This window comes from Capra hircus (assembly GCF_001704415.2).
Source record: "Capra hircus breed San Clemente chromosome X unlocalized genomic scaffold, ASM170441v1, whole genome shotgun sequence".
In the NCBI taxonomy this organism is placed as follows: Eukaryota; Metazoa; Chordata; class Mammalia; order Artiodactyla; family Bovidae; genus Capra; species Capra hircus.
In genome coordinates, this window is record NW_017189516.1 from 54,943,844 (window position 1) to 54,968,603 (window position 24,760).

The following is a 24,760-nucleotide window of genomic DNA, read 5'->3' on the forward strand; positions in this document are numbered from 1 at the left end:
ACACGACCATTCGCAAGATTCGGGTTAGGCGTGCGGTGCATCCTGGGAGTGAGTTTTCTAAGTTCGGATTCGCCTCCAAAGAATACGGGACTACAACTCCCAGGAGCGCCAATGGGTCGCTGCGAGGCACGCTGGGGAGTGCTGGTTTTACCTGGTTGAAGAGTCCTGGTGGGTTGCTTGTGTAGCAAGAGATCAAGGCCAACTTTTAGAGAATCGCAACATTAAGAATTCACATAAAAGGTTAAGCCGAGCATTACTGCTTTCAATACAGAGAAAACAAGTCTTCCGGAACATCGTGGTGACACGTGTAGGCGCGCGCTGACGTTACATCGCACGCTGATGGGTGGGGAGCCGCTCCTGCGCGTGACTCCACTTCCTCTTTTTGATTGGCTGTCCTGTAGGTGCGGCGCTCGCGCGCGTACGCCCTTGATTGGTGCCTGGGAGCTGCTGGGTGGGACTCCGGGTGCAGCCGCGGGAGGTCCGGACACTGGCGGCCATGGGACTTGCCGGTAAGTACGCGTCTGACTTCCCGTCGCCGGTCCTATCTCCATCCTCCAATTGGGACTGGGCTGTCCTCAGGGGAGCATATCCGGTGATGGAGGGGGCGAAGCCGACCCAGCTTGCGGCTCGGAATTCGGGGTCGAGGGGCTCGGGAGTCGAGTGGGGCTGAGGGTGCGCCGAGGCGGCCGCAATGTAGCTGGTTCCCTGTCGGCTGAGGCGGGCGGGAAGAACGGCCCCGGGACCCTCAGCCTCGGTTTCCTGCTCACTTTCTGGTCGTCTTCCTTCGTTGGGTCCTGGCGAGAACCCGTCTGATCGCGCGGGGTCGCTGACTGAGGCGGAGTCATCTCTTCTTTGGCCCTGGCACTCCCCAGCGACCTCGGAAAGTGAAGCCGGGACGGCGCCCAAGGAGTGGGTTGGAAACACCGTCCTCTTGACCCCAATCTTCCCCGCCCCCCGGGTCACTCTAAGGCTTCTCAGAAGTCTGCCGATAATGATTGTCCAGGGACTCCTTGACTGTGGCTGTGGATTTTACGGCCATCTCGCATTTGCCACTTAAGTGGCAGAGTGGGGACCTTGGACACATCGCTCAACTTGTCATCTGGAAAATAAAAAGAGTTGTTTCACTGGATCTCCAAGCTTCTCTTCAGGTTTAAAATCTTAAGATTTTGTGCTTATACCGTTTGTTGCGCTTTTACGCCATGAAGGTGTTAGGTGTGATACCCTGATAGGCAGATTGCTCGCAGAACATTGCAGATTAACGACAGAACTTTAAATGATTTCATTTGGTGCTTTACTCACTGTTTTCGTTATCATTCATCTTTTAAAATTGAATGGAACTGGAAATTCAGGTTTAAGTGAGAAACCACAGTAAGAAAATCTTACTGAAGCTACTTAGCAGTACAAACTTATCTCTTGATTTGGTAGTATTGAATCTTAATTAGTAAATTCAGCGACTGTGTTTAAAATAAAGATGACCTTGTTGGAGAGAACAGACTTTGCACAAACTGTTGCTTTGCATTTTCTGAGTTTGTGGTGAATCAGAAACTCAGACCTTTAGAATGGCTTCCCATTGGGTTTCTGGAGGCATGGAAATCTCCTTTGTAAAAGCTGAGAATGAGTTTCACTTGCTTTCTCTTTGGCGTTAACAATCTAAGAATCTGTAGTCATATTGAATATTTAGTGCACATTTTGCACTGATGTTCTCGGGGACCCCTTAGCTGAACATTTCCTGCTTCAGATGTAGAAAATGGCCCCAGATCCAGCCCATCTCTAGTTTTTATTTTTAGATTCCGAACTGAAGAAAGGGTCATCCCTGGAGGGAAGATGTACATAACTGACAGTTTTAAGAAATGAAAGGAACGGTTTGATTATCACCATTTTTGAATAAGGAAGGGGAAAGTGAGGTCTGGCATGTGCTACAAGTGATACTTTAAAAAGTTACTCTCAAAAGACAGTTCTAACTCCGGATATGTTTCTAGTGTAAACCACAGAGTTAATACTAGCAAACTTGATGGGATTCATTGAGTCAGTGGCTTAAGCTCTGAAGTGAGGTTAGCAAGCCTTTTCTGTAAAGAGTTGCATGTCTAATTGTCGGGATAAACTGCTTGGTTAGTATGGCAAAGTATTATTATACTTTGGTGACAAAAATTATTTAAAATTATGTGTAGTGGTATTCTTAGATCAAAATTAAGATATGAGGACCATTGCAGTCTAATTTTGTTGTATGGCCCACAGTAAATGGTAAGCAAGTAAATGCTGTCAAATGCATGACTACATTGTATGTTTTATTTCTAGGGAGAGAGCTAACAGATCTACATTAACATTAAAACAATATGTATGTCTGGATTTGGAGTGCGGAATGCATTTTGTCTCTGAGCTGAGATCCTGTCTACTCTCTCTTTCAGGTACTAGAGGACACCTATCTTAGCTGGGTTGCTCTAAGGACTAATGCCTACACCATCTCAGCATGGCCTATAGAGGAAGAGGTGGGCGTGGCCAGCCTTCCTCAGCATCACTCTCCCGTGTCATCCCTGGAAGTCTTCACACGTTTAGGACCTGTACCCATAATATATGCATGGTGTCGGACTTTTTCTACCCAAACATGGGAGGCGTGGAAAGTCACATTTACCAGCTCTCTCAGTGCCTGATTGAAAGAGGGCACAAGGTCATAATTGTCACCCACGCTTACGGAAATCGCAAAGGCATCCGTTACCTCACTAATGGCCTCAAAGTCTATTACTTGCCTCTGAAAGTCATGTACAACCAATCTACAGCCACGACCCTCTTTCACAGTCTGCCATTGCTCAGGTACATATTTGTTCGGGAGAGAGTCACGATAATCCATTCACATAGTTCCTTTTCTGCCATGGCCCATGATGCCCTCTTCCACGCCAAGACAATGGGCCTCCAGACAGTCTTCACGGACCATTCCCTTTTCGGATTTGCTGATGTCAGCTCGGTGCTCACAAACAAACTTCTAACTGTGTCTCTTTGTGACACAAACCACATAATTTGTGTCTCTTACACTAGTAAGGAAAACACTGTGCTAAGAGCAGCACTGAATCCTGAAATAGTGTCCGTCATTCCTAATGCTGTAGATCCTACTGACTTCACTCCAGACCCATTTAGAAGGCATGATAGTATAATAACTATTGTTGTTGTCAGCAGACTTGTTTACAGAAAAGGTAATGAAATGATAGCTACAATTGTACTGCGCAGCCTTTTTTTCCTTGTAGAAAGCTGTTGAATATCTGTGTTATAATGATTGTTGGGCTTCTCATTTTGTTTTATGGTTTTATAACTACTTCTGTGTTAAATATAGTAAACAAGGGTCTAATACGTTTTATACATCCTAAAGGAGAAATTTCTGGAACAGTGGTAAATACTATTCCTTCCCTTACCCCCCACATTTGATGTTTTAATAGTTGCTTAAAGGATAAACAATAACCTGATGCTGTTTAATAGTTAAGGTCTTTTGAAAATTACCCTACATATACAGTGAGAAGTACAGGGCCCAACCTACCACATAACCCTTTTTTTTCATTGCAGATATTTTGAAAGCTAAGAAAATCACAAGGGTGAAAACTTACATCAGCTATAACTGTGTGATTCAGGGATGACCCTCATGAATGTTTTGATTTATAGCTTTCCTGTCGTTTTTAATTCATTCACTCAGAGTCAATGAGCTTGTTTTGCACATTGCTGTTCTGTAGCTTGCTTATTTCCTTTCAGTGTAGATAAGACAATAATGTATTGGCAGGTAAGTGATAAAGAAGGCGGGGTTAGATGGCCCCAAATCCTATCCTGGTTCTGTCCTGCTGTGTCATTGATGACAAGCTACTTAACATCTCTGAGTCTCACTTTTTTCGTTTTGTGTGATTCGAGCAACAGTGGTGATCTTGTGAGGTTCAGGGATGGTTCCTATAAAGTATTCGGGAAGGGTCTGCTGTGCTCAGAGAGGATGATTTCAGTGCCTCTGCAGCATTTCACGGATACCGCAGCCTCGCTGACTCCAAGTCCAAAGCAGTCCGGTTATTCAAAACATAAATGGTCTTCTGGATGGTATCGGAAAACCAATTGTCAGTAATCAAAATTGTCACTAAAAGTAGGGAATTGTTAAAAAGATAATATGTAACCACCCTTTTAAATACTTGAATTTACTCAAAATACTGTTACCATGCACTGAATTGCCAATAGGCCTGTAGGCTTAAGAGTACTGGTCCATTGGTTTGAGCTGAATCATCTTTCTTGCACAGTCACCTTCAAGAAGCATAATTTACAGTTGCCAGTTTGGGTCTCTCATGTGTGATGAGAACCTAAAGGCATGTGAAGTGATGTACCTCTGGATTTTCCATTTATTTTGATCTTACACAGTGGTTCAGGATACCCCCTGATCTGACAAGGACTTTTTCTATGTCTTGACTGAATGTTTCAGACTGTTCAGCTTAGCTTCACAGAAACTCATTTTGTCCGTTTATGTGCTATTTAATTAGGTAAGCCAAATGCAGTAACAAGTACAGTTGGTATCAAACAGATTTGTGGAGAAATGCAGCTGATTCCTGGTAAACATGCAGCTCAGCAGTGGGATCCGGAGTGCCCCAGTGGAGTGCAGATGTGGGCCTTGGTCAGAATGGTTTAGGAATGGAGAGTCTTAGTCTGTGGTGATCCGATAAACCGAGGTTGGTGAGAAAACCACTGAACTGCGTTTTGAGGGGTGAAATGGTGGCATGCTTTCATTCTTTACTTGAAGAAGATGTGAATGGAGCAGCATTCTGTGTTCTGAATCCCTCTTGGGATATTGGTGATGTGTTTATTCCTGTTTTTTTTTTTTAAGCAAATAATATACCCTGGTGACATAGCCAGCTAAGAAAGCATATGATGCATACATGGCCAAGGATCAGAGCAAAATTAACTTATCTGTTCAAAGATTGAACCTGGTACCTTTACCTCACTGCTGCTGCTGCTGCTGCTGCCAAGTCACTTCAGTCGTGTCCGACTCTGTGTGACCCCATAGACGGCAGCCCACCAGGCTCCCCTGTCCCTGGGATTCTCCAGGCAAGAACACTGGAGTGGGTTGCCATTTCCTTCTCCAATGCATGAAAGGAATAAGTGAAAGTAGTCGTGTCCGACTCTAGCGACCCCATGGACTGCAGCCTCCAGGGCTCCTCCATCCATGGGATTTTCCAGGCAAAAATACTGGAGTAGGGTGCCATTGCCTTCTCTGATAGCCTTTCCTGTTCTCAGTTCAATAATTAAAAAAAAAAAAATTATCAAACCTTTCCATTTGCCAGTAACATTCCAAGAACAGCCATATCTGTAGCCCCAAAGCGATTAGTTATATTAATGGCCTGTTAATTATTAATAAATTAATTTCTTTAGGAGGTGTTCATTTGGACCAGATATCAAAGGCCACTGGAACGTATTAAGTAAGAGGATAAATCAAAGTTCCTACCTCCCAGGATTCCTGGCCGGCCTCTTTCCTTTTCTGTTGAGCCTGTTTTGCTCTTATGCAGGGTTTCACAGTGCTCCTGTACATGTGCAGGCATGCCCCACTTCTTGCTCTAGGGGTAATGACGACTTACATTTATATTCTGCAGTTGATAAAGCCTGTGCATGGCAGAGTACCTCACTTGACCCTCCCAACTGTAGTGTAGATGTTATCTGCATGTAACAAAGAAACTGAATCTCAGAGAGGGTAACTAACTCACCCAGGTTACACAGTAAGTAAGAGAGAGAACCAGCCTGAGTTGAGCTCTTCTCAAGTTAAGGTCTCCTGTTCCCTCCATCCTCAGCCCAGCCATTATCCTAGGTATAGATTCAGGAAGTTCTTCAAAATACTGTTAGACTATGCTTTAAAAGAACTTTGAATCAGAAATTTTTTTGTCCATTTTGTGTGAATATGGCAATTGAAAGTCCTATGTGTTTCGTTGCGTTAGGCTCTTGGTACCATAGCATTTTTTATTTATGGGGAGCACTCAGTAAGTGTTAGCTGTTAGGAATTCTGATTATCACTCTATATGCTGGTTTTTTTTTTTCATTTAAAGAATGGATTCTTAACCTTTGTATTAGAAGAAAGGGGAAGGAATTATAGGAGGTTAATAGTTAGAAGTCAGTAAAACGTCTGGTTTATCTAGAAATCTAGTTGATGGGCTTGATAATACACTTGAAACAGATGGCTAAGATTTTAATGAGAAGGTTTCATAATTCATAAATGCCACATGTGAGTTTGCTAATGCAGTCATATTTTGAAAATACTAGCAGTTTATTTAATCCTACTTTGAATTATTTAATTGAAATGAACCTTTATTATTTCTCCTATCCTCTTTTTAATAATTAATCTGCCTATATTTGGGAAGATTGATTGAAGTGCAGTTCTTGTGTATGTGTCTGTGTGCATTTTTTTAAGCTTTAATTGGCTTATTTTACATTTACTTTTGAATGTGTGTGGTTTGTCATTGTTAATGAACTAAATTCTCAAACATCACTACTGCTGTCTCTTTGTGTAGCCACTTTTCACACTAGCAGAGCATAATTTACTTTGTTGCTTTTTATTACCTGAGGTTGTATTTACATATTATGAGAAAGTATTTCATTAAAAGGAAAGAAAGGACCAAGATACACGCTTTTGTTCTATAGACTAATGATCTGGCACGTGAGGTCTTGCCACCTTCATCCACTGTCATTTAGGGCAAGTGGGCTATCACAGTGTTTAGATCGACTATTCTTATAAATTCTGCTAATACCATAGTGTTCGCTGCAAAATCCTGTGTACAAACTGCATTCTTAACAAAATAGAGGCAGCAGTTATGTTTTGCTGCTTAGCCCTTTCCTGTAGTAGGAGGTAGAATCACAGTTCAGTAGAATTTTATGGTTGAAAGAGACCTTGGACTTAGGTACAGTGGTCTCTTCGTCTTCTATATCGGGAAACTTTCCCATTGTCAAAGACCTTGCTCGTACAAAGGCTGGAACAAGACCCAGATCTCCAGTCAGCTCTCCTGTTCTGTAGAAAAATTTAACAGAAATGTTCGCTACCTCTAATGCCTTTTTTAGTCACAGGCGTTGTGTGATCACAGGTGAATAACTTGAATACTTTCGAAACAGAATAGTCCACAAACTGAGTGGGTAGAAGGTAACAATGGGTGTCAGTGTATATCTTCCAGAATTCTTGGGGGACCCCTGATAGTTTGTGAGCGATTCCACCATTCTAGGAAAGGGTTAGGGGAATTTGTTTCCCTGCTTATGTAAGCTAATACTTTTCAAAGTGAGTGGATTCTCAGTTCTGATAAAAACTTTAAATTTAATTATTAACATCTTCAACATTCAACTTTATGTTTTCAGGGACCGATTTACTTAGTGGTATAATACCTGAACTCTGTCGGAAATATCCTGATTTAAAATTCATAATTGGAGGAGAGGGACCAAAGAGAATCATTTTGGAAGAAGTACGGGAAAGATACCAGCTCCATGACAGGTATTGATGGATTCCATATTGTCTTGGGTGAGAAAATAATCTTTTACCTAAATATGGTTTTGGTTTTGTGCCTGCATTAAGTGGGCTGCTTCTGCTACAAAGTAATAAAGTAATGCAAAGCATATTTTAAAAAAAATGATATAAATGGGAAACCATAGATAGGGTATTCATAATTTTTTTTTAGCCCAGTATTATTTGACTTTAGGAGAAACTGGTTGGGACACCCAAGAATGCACAAAAAAACAACTACTTTGATTGGAAGTGTTTGCAGATTCTCAAGCCACACTGAGTTGTGATTTAAATAGCATGGCCCAAATCATGTAAATTGCTCTGCACTTACAGATTCAAACATTTCTCTTCCTTTTTAACTTAGATAACATGTGAGCTGTGTGCATGTGAAGCCTCAATTTAAAAGAGACATTTTCCTATTTAGAAATGATACTTTAACATTTACTCATCAAAGTGTATTAATATTTTCATGGAAGGTAAACTAATTTTGGAGAGGATGAAGTTTGATCTGTGACAAAAGTTAGAAATATGTATAGCTCTATGAGTTTTAACCAAACAGTTTTATATGACTTTTAGGTCAGAGTTGGGTGATACCAGTCTTTTGAGATGGAAAACGTTAGAAGCTTATGAATGGTATTTCTTTTATACCATGATTGTTACTCCCCTCTTTCTTCTCTTGTTTCAAACATCAGAGTGCGTCTCTTGGGAGCCTTAGAACACAAGGATGTTAGAAATGTCTTAGTTCAAGGACATATTTTTCTTAATACTTCTCTTACGGAAGCATTCTGCATGGCGATTGTGGAAGCAGCCAGTTGTGGTTTACAGGTAAAAAGCTTGGAGGGCTTATTACATTGTTGGGGTTTCTGCATGCGTCTTTTGAAAAATAATCAGATGCAGTCTGTTATATTTTTTTAAGTTGGTTTTGCTTGTTTACCTGAGAGATGAATTCTGGTGGATCACATTTTTTTGTTTTGTTTTGTTTTTCTTTTTAAGGTTGTAAGTACCAGGGTTGGTGGAATTCCTGAAGTACTTCCAGAAAATCTTATCATTTTATGTGAGCCTTCTGTAAAATCTTTGTGTGAGGGATTGGAAAAAGCTATTTTCCAACTGAAGTCAGGAGCATTGCCACCTCCAGAAAATATCCATAACATTGTAAAGACTTTCTACACCTGGAGGAACGTTGCAGAGAGAACTGAAAAAGTACGTCACGTGCTAGAGAAGGGTATTTGAAGATTGTGTCTGGAATTCTTACCTGATGTTTCACATACACATTTACTTCTTTTATATAGGTTTACCATTTCTGCTCTATTGCTTAAATTTATGAAGTCTCTTTCCAAATGAGACTTCTTTTTGTATATACTAGGCTAAGTTTCTAGTCAGATCATTGCCTTTGACATCTGAAAAATAGTAATGCAGTATCTAGACCTTTCATTAAACTGGCCACATAAGAGTTACAGAGTTTTCTAGAAGTTACAACAATTAGAGGCAAAACTAATATTAAAATCTACTTTTAGACATTTTCTTGAGGCTGTTTATAATTCTAAAGCATATAGGTCTATTAGAAAATACCTGGTTTTGCTTAGCCAAGTTGTGGCAACTTTGTAACTTACAAATATTTAATTCAGGCTACTTCCAAAACTTGTGTGGCTCTTGCTAGCTGCTGTGTTTTGTTTTTTTTTTTTTTTCTTTTACTGGAAGGAGATTTTCGCATCTTTGGGCTGATGGAGAACATAGTAAGTTAGAATTCCAAATGCACATGACAGATGTAAGTAGGATCACAAATAGAAAGCAGCAGTAGAGAATTTCCAAAAGGACAGGTGCAGGAAATAGGTTAATGTCCTTAGGTGGGAGAGTACAGTTGTGGGAAATGTCTCCTTATTTTGAGGTCAGTACTTCAGTTATTCTACTCAATTTCGTCCTTGTTTAACTGCCTCTCATCAATTCGTCTGCCTCCTGCCTCTTACTACAACATAACAAGCTGAATGGAAATGCTGTGCTTCTTAGTATTTGGAAACTGTGCAGAAAGACAGTTGGTTGGGAGCCTGGAGAAGATAGTGCTGGGTACTCTTACTGTATTCAGTGGAGCTGCTAGTTTCTAGCCCAAAGTTGGGAGCTGGATAGAGCTGAGTAAGCAGAAAGGCTTTCTTGTGTGTGTTTTTTTTTTAATATAATTGCTTTACAATGTTGTGTTAGTTTCTGCTATACAATAAAGTGATTCAGCTATATGCATACATATATCCGCTCCCTCCCACCCAGCCCCTCTAGGTCATTACAGAGTCTTAACTGGCTTAAATTGTAAATTCCCATACCTAAGGTGAGCCTGTATTTGAATGGAAGTGCAACAAAACACTCCAAAAATTGTCATACACATTTTCTATTGAAACATGAGATATTTGCATTAACAAACAGTTTTGACTGAAATAACCCTGAGATGTTTTCTAGAAGTTAACTCCACCAGTGACTCCACCAGTTTGAAATAAGTACATTTCCTTGTTTTCCTGTGGCAGTTGGGGCGCAGCACTGAGTGCTTGCTGGGAGCGCGTGGCAGAATTGTCTCAGGAGCCTTTCAGGCTCTGTTCATTCTATTTTCCTGTGCCCCTGCCACTGCTGGATTCTCACAAGACCCTTTGCGGGGGGTAGGGGCGGAATTCGGGAGTGGTGGGCAGGGATATTTGGTTAGGCACATTTTCTTAGTGAGGCCCACCCTGACTGAGAACCATAGCTCTAATTGTGCCTTACCTTTTTGATCAACATGTAAACCTCAGAAGTTTGCCCTGTTATACATAACAAGTTCGGGGCAAAGAATTACGGTGATAATTTTTCAGCCTGTGTTAAAGAAGTGAATTAGGGTTTTATTTAAACCACAAATTTTCCTTCAGTTACGCTTAAAGTAATAGTAGAACATCTGTATTGTTTTCAGTTTTACACTCTATGACGGTTATAGTATACATGCAAAGAAGAAAGTGACTCCTTATCGCTAATGGATTGTCAAGCCTGTCATTCTCTCCATAGTAGCAAAGTATTATTTTGTCACTTGAGATCATAAGTTAACTGACCTAGAAATAAAGGTGGACATACGGGTGAGTTTCTAGTTGCTCTTTTAATTCTACCTGTTTCACACAGGATGTTTGATCCCTTTCAACTCCTTAGTTTAACTGCTATTTAGAAAAATTAATACAAAATTGGCGTTTGTGCTGGAAAGATACTTTTTCAGTTATAATTCACCACTCCGTGTAATGCTTGACATTTGTTGTTCAGTCACTAAGTCGTGTCTGCCACTTTGTGACCCTATGGATTGCAGTATGCCAGGCTTCCCTGTCCTTCACTGTCTCCTGAAGTTGGCTTAAGTTCCTGTCCATTGAGTCAGTGATGCTATCTAACCATCTCCATTTCCTGGAGGAGGAAATGGCAAACCACTCCAGTGTTCTTGCCACGAGAACCCTGTGAACAGTATGAAAATGCTCGACATAATTCTAACTAAAATGTATTCCAAATGTCCTCAGGGCAGAGGAGCTAGACAAAAACAGCCAGTACCTTTCAGAGGCCATTGATCTTTAGAACTTGCTCTGCACATCAGAACTTTGCTGAGGTCAAAACGAGATAGTTTACAGATCTGATAACGTGAGAATGAGCACGAGTAATGCCCAAGTGCACTTAAAAAACACGAAGGCCGGCCCATTTTATGTGTTTGAAGTAACTTCAGAGAGCTTTTTTTTCGAATATTTCAGAGTTTAGTGCTTAGCGGTTCTTTAAAAAAGCGAGCCATCTATTACCAGTTCTCAGCAGTGAACTTTATTTGCCAGTGTTTGGCCTGTCCCATCTACCCAAATTTCCCCCATCCCTTTCCCCTAGTTTTATTTGGCATCCATGAAATGTCTCTATTTTCTCCTTGCCTGTGCATAGCAACTCAGCCTCTCATGGCTGTGGAGAGAAGAGCCTCTCTGAACCCATAGATTGTAACTCTCTGGTGGCAGTTGAATCAAGGAGTCCTAAAGGGCCAGTCCTGCTTTTGGAAGTCACTGCTGAATTAAACACAGCCTCAACAGAGGCAGCCCCCAAAGCCATTCCAGCTTCTCAGGACTTTGGAATTCTCCTAGTTGGTTAAATATTGATGGGGATCCCCTAGGGCACAGGAGCTGAGGTAGATTCATCTGGGTGTCCCAGGGTAAATACACCCCAGTGATTTGTCCAGAGGAGGCACTCCATAAGTGAATCAAATGGCAGTACTTCACGTAAGCAGTTCATTCATCACATCATTACTGTAACAACAGTGAAATGTACGTGCTTCCTGTTCACATCTCTAAAGCACTCCTGACCCTTGCAGGTCGTCGTTCTGTTGCAGCCTGCAAAGTTGTGCTCATTTTTGGTTCTTTCCCGCCAGGTGTATGACCGAGTGGCAAGAGAAGCTGTGTTACCCATGGACAAACGGCTGGACAGACTCATCTCTCACTGTGGCCCCGTGACAGGCTGCATTTTTGCTCTGTTGGCTGTATTCAACTTTCTCTTCCTCATCTTCCTGAGATGGGTGACTCCAGATTCTGTAATTGATGTTGCAATAGATGCTACAGGGCCAAAGGGTGCCTGGACTCATCGATATCCTTATAGTAAAAGGGGGGCTGAGCATACTGTGCTGTCTAAAACAAGGTAGAAGAAAGCCTGAATTGTGAGATTTTCAATATTTGTAATAATTCTATTAAGACTATTGAAAATAACCTTGCTTTTTTTTCTTTTTCATTTTAAACTTAATTTAGTCAGTTATGCTACCTCTATATCATTCAATATTTTATTTTGAGGAAAGATAAACACTTATGCAATTCCTGAGTGTTGAAACTCCTTGCACTTAAAATTTAGGAGAGAGCATTGAAGCCACTCAGGTATGCAATTTTTCAGACTACTGAAATCCCTCTAGCAGAGATGTTTAACGTTATATTTTGGGAGCTTTGGGTGCCGAAGGGCCAAACGTTTTCTGGGCATTTTTTGGCCAGTTTTAAATGTTCTACCATTAGACATTCACCAGATGTTTACAGGTTTTCTTTAGGGAAGTATAACAACTCTATGAACTATTTTTTAAGTCATGTTCATACTACGTTTATTAGACATTGAAGTCATGTTCGTAACTTATTGGGCACACTCAGTAAGTGTTCCATATAATCAGGTTTCTTGAGTAAAATGGGCTGTCAGCAACCAGCCTGTTTGAAGCACCTGTCGTGTGCTGAACTAGATGCTTCCTGCGTTAGGAACCAGGGGGTGCATTCATTCCTTGTTGATCACTCAAATAAATAGCTCACTTCGTCATAGTCATTTTTGACGTGAAGTGGTAAGATAGCCACCACGCCAAAAATGCTGATGGTTTTTAATGCCAGGAAAAAATTGCCTGCATACTCCGAGTTCTTCTCTGATCCTGTTGGATGCATTCTCCTAGGTCAAGCCTTTGTCTTCAGTTGTATGTATGAAAATGCTTCTTGCTTTTTAAATACTAGGGACCGATCCCACTGTTGATGATAGTGCAGAGAAACCCTCCACGTCTCTCAGTGCATAATTTAGTCCTCTGTCAATGCCTTCGTGTTTTCCGAGCAGAATGTACGAGGTGTGCCATCTCAAAATCAGCTGCTACCCCGGATCTTTGATAGAAGTCACCTCCCTTCACTTGTGGCCTAGCTGATGCCTGATAAGTATTGTCAGTGTGCAGAAGTCTTGACCCCAGAATGTTTTGTTTATAGCCAGTTGAGTCTGAAAATTTTAGGAACACAGTCTCTTTGTGGATGGATGTTTTTAACTATAATCGTTGTTGCCCAGAGCCATGGGTTTTTAAACCCCAAATTATCCACATGGTGTGTCTTATTAATTCTTTGAACTCCTTATTAGAATAAATTTTTGTGATAAAGGACTGTGAAGTCACAAGAATGAGGCACTGTGGATGCGCTAGTTAGACGCTGGCAGTATTGTGATTCTTTACAGAGCTTTTTTTTAATGACAACATTCACAGAACTTTTAAAAAAGTATCTTAACATGTCTGTTAATTGGTTGCCACTGATACATAAGAAATATATCTGTGTTTAAAACACAAATGCAAGAGTACAGTTTTTAATATCTAGAAGTTAGGGGTTCTTTCATTAAAGAAAAATAGACTGACCCAAACCATTCAATTTCACTGGGATTTTTAGGCATAGAAACTGGATTATATAAATATGAAATAAACAGTGCCAGTATTCATGATAAAGCGGGGAACTATATAACATTCGGTTTTATTTTGTTCATTAATTTTTAAAGGCGTACTCCTGTTTTTTCTTGTTTTATTTTTTTCTTAGCTTTTTTTCCTTCAAAATTTTCATTTAACTATTAAACTGCCATTTATTTCACATGGAAATAGGGTTTAATGTTCTTGCATGAAAAATATGTAAGTTGCATATTTTCCTTATTTTTTTCTTTAATAAGTGGAAGTAAATTTGCTTGTTCTAGTACATCTGAATTTTCAGGCTTCCTGAATACCTTAATTGTAACCGTCAGTGTTGCACTGGTCAATATGTGGAAACATATTGTTCTACCCTGCTACTTACATTTATTTGAAAGTGAACTTGCAGTGATAAGGAATATATGAAAAATATATTGTGTTTCCTTTGATGTTGCAAAAAGTAGCACATGTAAAACTGATTTATAAAAACACGCTACCTGTCCAAAAATAAAGACCAAAATGACATTTTGACATTTTTCTGAATTTGCCTTGTTTGAGAAACAGAATATTATCAACTAGTTGAGCAATACTTCCCCCACCTACCTACCTCGCATGCTTTTTTTTTTTTTTTTTTAGTGCAATCTGATGTTTTGCTTAGTCTGTTAGTGAAACGGGAAATATGGAAATATCCTTCAGTTGATTAATTACTGTGTCATCTTTTCTTTCTAGAATATTCTTTGTTTTAATCATGGAATAGCAAGTTCAATTGTGCCTTTGTTTCCTGATCCAAACAAGCCTGTATTTTTCACTTCACTAGAATTACTGTGTAAGACAAATGAATACTTCTGTAAACTATTGTGTATGTGAATTACATAATTATACTCTATATCTTGTAAGCTATTTTAAGAAAAATTGGAATTTTGACTTCATTTATTGAAACCCAGTGTACATACCATCAGTCCCTGCTTCACCTGCACCCTACTCCCAGGACTGACCTTCCTACATACTTGCCCTGGCCCCAGCTAGTGCTTATTCTAATCTTTTCATCAAACATCTCCACCTGATAGCTTATCAAAGGGCGTGCCCCGTGCTGTTTCCCTGGTAACTGATGAGCCACCTGACTTCAGTTCCCCTGTAGCTGCTAATCTGCCCCTTCCCTTAGTAGCGAAACCTATCTCCATGTCCTGCCATCCTGCTACCTGTTATCTACAGCACGAATTGGGGTGTTGCTCCAGGACCTTGCTTCAGATGTGTAAGATCCCCCATCTATTAAACCATTGATGTCTCTATCACTGACTCTGGGCTCTTCGATCTTGAGGCTGGGCAAGTACAGGGCTTGGCAGGCCTATGGGGTGCAGCCCAGTGCCCAGCTTCTCCCACCTCCTTTGCTGGAAGCAGTTCCCTACATTGATAAGTTCTTTTTTAAAAAAAGAAAAATATTACATAGTTATTTGACTGCTCCAGGTCTTAGTTGTGGCATGTGGGATCTAGTTCTCTGACCAGGGATCAGACCCGTGCCCCTTGCACTGGGAACTCGGAATCTTAGCCACTGGACCAGCAAGAAAGTCTCCAGTGATATGTTCTGGTTTATATTACACCGAAACTTACTTTTAGCTCAGTCATGGTATAATAGGTCTGTATTTAGTTTTGCAAAGGTTTTTTGCAGGCCTTTTTGTCCTCTGCATTCTCCAAAGATGTTAAGTTGTATTATCCTGTGCTGAATTTTTAAAATATGGAATTCTGAAAATCAAAGCTCTCTACAGTAGATTTTGATTTGTATTCAACAATCCTTTGGGGAGTTGATTTTCCGTTATCCTTTACACTTGGCTGTGGCTCAGTTATTCTCAGCGGGATGTGGCAGTGGTGGTTTTGCCCCCTGGGAGACATCTGGCAATACCTGGAGACATTTCTGGTTGTTCCAACTGGATAAGAGTGGGGCATTGGCATCGCACACCAAAGAATTATCTGGTCCAAAATGTCAGTAGTGCCGAGGCTGAGAAACCCTGATGCTCTAGATGGTTTTGCCTTCTTTACAAGATACTCTTAAGTTAACTCTTCATTTCGGTAGCCTTTTACAGCCATCTCAAACGTAGTGCTCAAATATAGTAAAGATAATCTCTTAAATAGTACAAAAGTCGAGCTTCTCACAGCCAGCTTTTCTGGTATGTAAAATGAAAAGTACAGTCATGTTTTAGGTGAAAAAATTAAGTTCAAAACAAGATCAAATAATGTTACGTATTACTAGATACGTCACTGGGCCAACATGGGTAAATGATCGCCTTCTTCCAGAACAGCTGGAGAAAGAAACATGAAAAGAACTAAAATGCTTGTGTTTATGTATTTTGATAGCTTGGCCAGGTAGTCTAAGCTTGGTAAAGAAAACCATGTGTGTTAGTATCTGTCCTTGCAAATGGAAACCACACAAGTCCACACAAGTTTGTGATGGTGTGGAGATACTACACTGAAATGGATACATTATATATTGTGCCTTGGGGTTGATTCTCATGTCTTACTCTTTTACAGAGTATAGGGAGATAGTTCTTACATAGGGAGTCATTCTAATTTGTCTGAGTGCTAGGAGAAACTCCCATAGTTTTGCATCAAGCATTTATTAAATAAGGTTGATTTAGTTGTCTCCTATAATTTTATCTGGGTTTGTCTTTTCCAATAGGTTGTAGAAATTTATAAAATCTAATATAGCCAAGAATGAAAGAGGACACTTCGAGTTTCTGCATCTGTTTTTCCCAGGTGAGGTATATTATACAAATCAACTTTACTTGTATTGGCCAGCTGATGCATGTTGAAGAGTTAGGGTTACAGGAGAAATTGTCCAGCAAGGGAAGATACTGATTGATAGAATCTTTGGATACCTCACCCGGAGTATAGGGCATCTTCATCTTTTTCATTGTGAGTCCTCCATGATTGACTAAGCCCACATTTTCGAGAAAGAAGCACCACCTTTCCTAACAATAGGAAGTAAAGATCAGAAATGTTACTAGGGGACTTTGTCTAGGATGAAGCTATTACAGCAAGTGGTCTAATACTTCCAGTCTGGAGAGGCATCCAAGCTGGGCCTTTTATTAAATACTGCTTTAGAGTAAATAGTCTTTTATAACTGGTCATATTTTAGATTTGGGCTTTATAGCCTCAGAATGAAGAGAATATTGAAGCGTTCCAGGGGCTGGTACTTCCCACGAAAAGCACAGAATGTAATATTAGTACTTCTTTTTTATGAACTTCAAATAACTTGCTTCATCCCCATGGGATCTGAGAGGCTTGTTCTATCTTTCCAATCCTGCCTTTCAATAGAACGTGGTAAAAACTGGAATTGAGGGGTAAAAACATTTTGGACTTGAATCCTGTTTGTTAAACAACACTGAGGAATGTAGGCCTAGAAATATTGGGTGTTTCTGGTTCGAAGGAAATTTCTTTCGTTCATTTAACATTGCCATGAATGTCAGTGTATGCAGTCGCCAAATCACAGTTAGCTTAGAATCTACAAACTCAGTTCTCCGTAACAGGAGCACAGAGAGCTAGAAGGTTTAAAATAGATGTCATATGATACCAATTATAACTCGGTGAAATTTTGCAGTCCCAAGAACCTATACAGAGTGTAAGCCAAAATGGAGGACGGTTCTGTTTCCTATGGCTTTAAAAACATTTTTATTACAATGTTTGCTACTTTTTTTTTCTTCAAGCTTTTAATTAAAGTGTTCTTGGCGCTCCTAACCCATTTCTATATCGTCAAAGGAAATAGAAAAGAAGCGGCTAGGATAGCAGAAGAGATCTTTGGTGAAATTTCAGGTAAAAATACATGAATTTGTTCCCAATACTTTAAAAGAAACCTCCTAGATAATTCATATGAATAGTATTTCTAGAAGACAAATTTTATTTATACTTTGTCTTTGAGTATTTTATTTATACTTTGGGTTATTTAAAAAAATTATTTAAAGTAGCAAAGGGTGTTGACTGCACCAATTTGTGAAAGATTTTCAGCTTTTCTGCAAGTCAGTAGTTTCATTAGCAGTTACTATTTAAGAAGTAAACAGAATAGTGGCTTTCTAACAGTATTTTGAGAAACCTTGTTTCTACTAACAGCAAAATTACTTTATAGGATTATTTTCTTAAATATTTTAATCAAATGTTAACAATACATTGTGACAAAACTTTCCCCAGGAAATGGACTGACCAGTAAAGCAGCCATAGGTATGCTGTCATATATATAGATATAGATATAGATATATGCTGTCATTTGCACTTTGAATTGCTTAGCCACTTGTCACTGTCAGGGGAAACCCTTTCACTGAATCCATTTATACCCAACACAGTGCAAAGCACAGCAAACATTATTACAATATGAAATGCCAACCTTTGGGCAAAACATTTTAAAGTCTCATGCTTTGCAGAATTTAGTCTCTATTTCTTTCAAGAAATGATGCACCTTAATTGTAGGGAGATGCTGCAAAAGTAAATGAATCAGATATTGTTACTGCTGGGACTGCCACTTGATAAGAGGAGGATTTATTCATAAACAGAGTTCCTTATTTCCCTATGTATTTTTAGTGTTCGTAAGGGTTCCAGGGTTACCTCATTCTTTATCTAGTATCCATTTCATCTTGCATCCTGGATTCTCTTTTCAAAATAGACTTACGTTGTGTGATTCCAATACACTAGACAACTTTAAGGACTCTAGGGAACAGCAGCCCTATCCAGAGATAAGACCTCCAAAAACAAAGCCTCAGAATGCTTCAATTAACGGGGGAAAATGAGAAGAATCTCGAAGTTTCGGAAAGTGGCAGAAGCCTTGGAGTGTGGAAAGAGATTTCTTTTGGGGATTATATTTGTCATACATTTCAGGGAGGTATGTTGCTTTGACTTGGTTTAAAAAAAAAAGCCTTAAAGTAACTTTAATTTCAAGTTAAACATAATCTGAAAAGCTATTTTCTAATTTAATTTGTAAATCGAGTCAGGGGCTGTCTAAAAGTTCCCATCACACAGTTTTGATGTTCTCATAGATACATCATCCTCACAGTTTAGGTAAAGTCGGACAGTCAGTATCAGCAAGAGCATGTTGAAAACAGTTTTTCTTGGTGCTTGTGTGCATTATTTCTGCCTTTGTGGTCCTCAGTGAAGAACTCTCTTAAGAAAGGTTTATAATAATCAAAACCTGGAGCCGTAATACAATTTTCATAAATATAACTCATTCATTAGCTCAAATATATTTACTTGCTGAAGCTCCTAGGATGATATTCATTTAATTTTCAAATGGCATGGTGTTACAAAAGTCAGAAACATTTTTTTTGATGATCACTAACAAGAAGCAATGGATTGAATAGTGCCTGTTAATTTTGCAGTTTAATTTCCTTCCTTTATACATACATATATATGTGTGTGAGGATGGTATGTTTACTTCTACACATTGCACACATATATAATAGAGAGTATATCCAGATTTGGTAAAGCCTTTTATAATGATGTAGGTGGTTATATGTGAGAAACAGTGGTTTTTACATGATTCCAACAGTTTCTTTTTCTTTTGACACTGTTAATAGTCAGATACTATATATATTTAAAACTAGACATTTTAAAAACCAAGAACAAAATTTTGTGTGAGTGTTCAACTCACTTCAGAAATTGACTTCGCTGCTCGTTGGTCAGACAAATATTTGTTGGGAAAATATGTGACATTTAATCAGTAAGTCAGCTAATTGACTTACTAAAATCTCAGCCCAAGGTTACCTTTCTTGACTCCAGTAGCGTATTCTGTTTCTGTGAATTATCGTCAGGGCTATCAAAAACAAGGAGAGGCAGTAAAAACGTCAGCCAGAACAGAGTTGACCCTGCCATAGATCCTAGCACTTTCAGATGCTGTACCTAGCACCACATCCCTCATTTAGTATCATTTTTTGGCTGTAAAATTTTTTGTAAAGTTTTTTTTTTAATATTCTGGAGTACATCATTCGATACTTTCTTTATGGTTTAAACTATTCTGTTTGTAAATAAGTCATCAGAATTGAGTTCAGGTATGGGGTTGGGTGGTGGTTTTTAGTTTTTTCAGGCTTCTTTGTGTAATTTGTCAATAATATGTATTTTGGAGTTCGAAACATTGTTGTTGACCCTTGATATTCTAATATCTCCAGCACTGGATGCCTCACCAGCCCCACCTTCAGCCCACAGATGTTTCTCTAGACACATTCTCTCTCCTGAGGGCTGTGTATGATTTTCCAACCTTTGCTAATTTGGTCAGAACTGAAGCTCTATATTTAGTACAATAACTTGGTCATCAAACTTGATAAAAAATAAAGTGTAGATCCAGGTTGATAATTTGTTATTCACAGCCCTTGGGCCAGACACGTTTCAGGATTCAGGCGTGCAGGGGATACTGAAAAGGATTACACAGTATGTATACTGGATATTACCACAGCATTCCCAGCAGAGCCTGGAGCTGCCTCCTGCAGTCAGAAGTTTCAATATTTCTATAGTGAAAGTATCAATATTCACACTAAGCGAAAATACAAATTAAAAATAATAGGTTGTTAAACCTGAGTCATGACCATGTTTTGCTGCCAGAGGATCTTGGATACAACTGGGGAAAGACTTGGTTTTCAGAATTTGGGGAATTTTACAGTTGCAGATAAGAGATAGTGGAATTACACCCTTGGAAAGAAGAATGAATTCTCTTCTAAGTGTTTTGCCTAAAATCAGTTGTCCTTGTTTTTCTAAATTCAGAGGACTGACTGACCTTGATTTGATGGCCACGCCTCTGCCTGACTCATCACCCTGCCTCCTTTTTCCTGTCCTTCCCACCTCACTGGTTTTTTTCCTGCCTTCAGTCCATTCTTGCCCGGCCCTCCACCTCATCTTGTTCAGTGTCGGTGCTTGTCTCCGCAAGCCTCGGCCCACCCATCCTCTGAGTGGTTATGTATCACAGTGCCTGCTGGCTGTCCCACGTTGGGACTGACAGTCCTCGGCAGGGCTCTGCCACCCAACCTGTCTTCTGCTCAACTCTCTTGACTCCTAATGGGTTCAAGGAAAGCTTCTTTTTGACTCACTACAGAACGATGTTCATTGACAGTAGTTCATCTCTTGACCAGAGCTGAGTGTTCAAGAGAGTGGGCATTTTAACTCAGTTGTATTATAATATTTTCGTTAACTGGGGGCATTTCTTATGTCTTTTCCAGTTACCTTTGTTACCCTTAAAATATTATTTAATTCTATTAGGTTCTTATCTGTATCTTGATTCACATGCAAAATTCTCTTGAAATTTTCTTTTTTTGGTAAATGCTGTTGGAGAAGATATTCCTTTATATGATTTTGGAACTTGAACAGAAAGAATAAATATTGCTCTATGGGCACTAGAGATGATAACCAGTCAGGCAATTTATAAAAAAAAAATAAACAAGTCGTCTCAAATACTTGTTGAAATTAGGAAGGGTAAAATTGCAAAAAATTAATTGATTTTTATCTTGAATACCTGGAACTTGGACAACCATATTCTATCTGAACCCATTTTGTTCTTGAAATCTATGGTTTTGGACGTTGTCATGAAATTGTTATTACAAGAGCCTGAGAACCAGAGATATAAATCACATTCTGAGAAAAAGTCAAAGGGGGGAATGAAAAAAGTACTTGAACATTTTCCATACACCTCATCAGGAACAAGTAAACATATTGGTAAAGTAAACTTATCTTCAAAATGTGCCCGCGGCCCTGTGACACAGGAAGCCTGCCAAATAACTAAAAATAGACTGCCTCAGAAGCGAAGGGCTGATTCCTACGTCAGCATTCATTTATTTGGAGAGCTTAGATGCATATTTCCTGAAAGGAATGGAAAAACTCTCTAGCTGCCAAATAACTTCTATCCTCAATTTCTCACAATTAGCTCCAATTTGCAAAACAAGAATGATAAGACCAAGAGACTGTGTTGGGAGTTAGAATAGAAAAACAGAAGAGCCCACCATAGCAGAGTTTCTGGAAGAGGGTTTTTTGTGAATACTCTTCAAAGTCCTTTGAAGCAAGTGATGGGAAACAGAGTGACTGGGAAGGTGACTTCCCTGAGAATGGCTTTATTTCCAGTTGGGAAACCGAAATGACTTCCACACTGAAGGCAATCCACTTGATTTATTTCATGTGATTTACAGAGAGAAGAGGCATACAGCAAAGCGTTCCCCACGAGTCAATCTACCAGAAGGATGAGCAGGGTGGAAAAAGCACTAGCTCTTAAAACCAAAAGAGGGTGTGTTCTCAATTCTCAAAACCTTGAATTTCAGTCCTGTTTCTGCCACTTAACCAGAAATAAGATCTGAGGTGGAGCAAAGTGTTTGTTGTACGTTTGGACTGTTCCCTCCTGTCTTGAGAGCCTAGGGATGGAGTGTCCAGGAGGAAGCAAGTTTAGATAAGTTGGAGCCAGGAAGGAGGGGAGCCTGGCAATTCACTGTAAAGCTGGAAGTCTGTTTAGGCAGGTGACTCACCGAAGTGCCCCTGTGCTCCTCAACTGGGAGTAAGAGAACTGGAGAGTGGTGAGCAGACAAGCCCAGGATCACTGTTCTTTTCCTCCAACGATTGCAAGGTGGCCTGCAGGCTTGCCTCGGCCTTGCCAGCCTGGCAGGGGAGGGGGGGTGCAGGGACGGCGAGTTGCGGGCATCAGAAGATGCAGTGTGGACAGGGGACAGGAGGAGAGGTGGCCAAGGCCAGTATGTAGGCCAGGGGCCTAGGAGGGAGCCCCAGTGTGGAGAGCTAGCATGGGAACCAGGAGCGAGACACGTCATTGAGGCCCAGTGGGCAAGACTGGCCTCCTTCCAGGCCCCTGGGAAGGTGGGTCCCCATCCCCCTCGCCTCTCCCCACTTCCATGGTACCAGAGGAGCTGGCATGTCAAGAAGGAAGTGGGGACCTGTGTGAGAACGTGTTGCCCTTCTTGGGCGGAGAGACGGCCACCTCTTGCCGAGTGTGGGCAGAGGAGTGGAGATGACAGTTTAAATCGGATGGAGCGGTAGACGGGTGGTTTTGAAATCGCTTTCTGGCAGTAGGATATAAATACAGATAAATGCACAAACCATGGTGCTTTTGACTCCAAACACCCCAGGTGAGTCTGGCCCCTTTTGTACTTTGTGGAGATGGGATCATGCGGCATATCCTTTTCTGTGTCTGGCTACTTCATCAGTGTGACATTTTGAGAGATTGGTCCAGGCTGTGTGTGTGGTGTGAGGGGCCTGATGAGTAAGAGAAAGTTACTAGAAATAGGATGAAGTCATGGTTAAGATGCCTGCTTCCTAGCAGGAAAGGGAACATGAAGTCTGCTTGGAGGCAGGTTTTAGATAAGGCCATTTCATGTTGCTATTCTAAGTTAATATTGCTAGAATTATTCTCATAATAGCAAGTTGCCATTTAAATCTTGGTTTTAAGCAGATACTTAAGAGTGCCTTCAGGTGACTCGGGTTGACTGGTTATTGTTAGGACACAAGAATAACCAAGCCACGGCTGTGGGTTTGCTTTTTACATTGGCCAGGGCACTGAGTTGCCATCCATAGGGGAAGACCACCCTGCCAACCCCAGTGGTTGTCCATCTCTGAGTGCAATGAGGTGAGGGTGATACGTCATATTGAATGAGATGGAGATGTAGTCAAAGAAAACCAAGGCTGACTATGGAGGATTCTTTGCATACATTATCTCATTATTCCCAGCTTATGCAAATGATCAGTATCCAAAGAGATTTAAAAATCCACTCATCAGCTTAACTGACTCAAGAACAAGTGGAGATAAAAACATAATATATTTTCAGGTTAAATTTTCAGTCTGTTTTTCTTATTAGAAAAAGCATTCTACATATCAGGAATATGTAATTCACCAGTGATTAGATAGATGAGATAGATATAAATAGATACAGTTTTTATTTTGGAACTAAAGTACAAAGAATTCCCACTTCTCTCTGCCCAGTCTACATTCACATTTACCCAACTGTCCTGTTAATAATCCTTGATATAGATATATATCTGTAGAGAAATAGAGCACCAGATGGGTCACCAAATCCTGCATTCAGCCCATAGATATTTCTGTAAGCACTATCTTTTCATATATTGAGAATATTTCACATTTTCATACCAGTTGCTCTAATTGCTCCAATTTCAATATTACCCTTTAGAGCCCACTCTAGTGGATCCAATCCAGGCAGCCATATTGTCTTTAGATGTCATGTCCCATCAGCCTCCTTCAGTCTGGTTACAGGCCAGTTATTTTTGAGAATGTCCCTCAGTTTGAGTTGGTTCTCGGTGTCCTCAGACACAGGCTATGCGTTTTGAGTAGGAATGTTCCAAGTGGCGCTGTGTTCTTTTCACTGTGTTCCCTCCCGTAGTACATGATGTGGCTTGTCGCATTGCCTCAGATGGCACACTGTGCCAGTTGGTTCCATCACTTCTCAGGTTAACTTTGATCTCCCCAGGCAAGGTGGTGCCTACAATTTTGTTCAACTGTACACCTACCCTTGTTCCCTTGATAATTATAATTATTCTGTGGGGAGAACATTTAAGGCCGATTTTATGATTTCTCCTACGTGTCTCAAGTTGGTGTTCTACTATGAGGAAGAGCTTTCTCTTCTCCCTATTAATATATTCATATCAGTGAGGCCTTAGAGATTCCCATTTTTGCTTGGGTATAATCATGACTTATTTTCATGCTCAAATTGTCCTGTATTTGGCCAGTGGAATCCTCTTCAAGGCACTTTCTCTACTTTTTGACATTCCCAATCATTCATTGAGCACTTACTTTCTGACAAGATATTTGTAGCCCATCTTATATCTTTCCTGGCTTGGCCTTGGAATCAGCCATTTCTCCAAGGAGTCCTGGTTAGGTTTCTTCACAACACAGACAGTGCTAATCTGTCTGTCTGTCAAGATACATCTGTATATATCTAACTGTGAAGTAAAGTGAAGTCGCTCAGTTGTGTCCAACTCTTTGCGACCCCATGGACTGCAGCCCACCAGGCTCCTCCATCCATGGGGTTTTCCAGGCAAGAATACTGGAGTGGGTTGCCATTTCCTTCTCCAATATCTAACTACAGGTATAGATATATTGATATATCTGTAGAGAAATAGAGAGCCATTTTGGTCACCAG

The 24,760-nt window shown here is 40.2% G+C and overlaps 2 protein-coding genes across 10 annotated transcripts in view; both read left to right on the forward strand.

Annotated features, from left to right (window-relative positions):
* Positions 1-428: 428 nt before the first annotated feature.
* On the forward strand, positions 429-14,552 carry PIGA (phosphatidylinositol glycan anchor biosynthesis class A). 3 transcript variants are annotated; one of them, XR_001297541.1, is made up of 7 exons: positions 429-509; positions 2,406-3,185; positions 7,339-7,471; positions 8,173-8,305; positions 8,474-8,680; positions 10,401-10,560; positions 11,862-11,948. XR_001297541.1 is itself a non-coding variant. In XM_013976667.2 (7 exons), exons 2-7 carry the CDS (start codon positions 2,468-2,470, stop codon positions 14,517-14,519), a joined length of 1,488 nt encoding a protein of 495 aa, XP_013832121.1. In that variant the 5' UTR covers positions 429-509; positions 2,406-2,467; the 3' UTR covers positions 14,520-14,552. The 3 variants fall into 3 exon arrangements, 2 of the variants coding, with proteins under 2 accessions (XP_013832121.1, XP_013832122.1); XM_013976667.2 differs by lacking the exon at positions 10,401-10,560 and adding an exon at positions 14,382-14,552 and having other exon boundaries at positions 11,862-12,020; XM_013976668.2 differs by lacking the exon at positions 10,401-10,560 and having other exon boundaries at positions 11,862-14,552.
* Positions 14,382-24,760, forward strand: part of ASB11 (ankyrin repeat and SOCS box containing 11) — a 31,845-nt gene continuing 21,466 nt past the window's right edge. Inside the window, exons 1-3 of one of the 7 annotated variants that reach the window (XM_018043800.1) lie at positions 14,382-14,478; positions 16,324-16,400; positions 17,351-17,456. In XM_018043800.1, coding sequence (XP_017899289.1) covers positions 16,359-16,400; positions 17,351-17,456 — 148 coding nt within the window. In that variant the 5' untranslated portion in view covers positions 14,382-14,478; positions 16,324-16,358. Of the gene's footprint in view, positions 14,512-16,323; positions 16,401-17,242; positions 17,457-18,269; positions 18,514-22,692; positions 22,736-24,760 lie in introns of those variants that run through there. The other 6 variants (XM_013976670.2, XM_018043801.1, XM_013976672.2 and 3 more) reach the window with 6 other exon arrangements.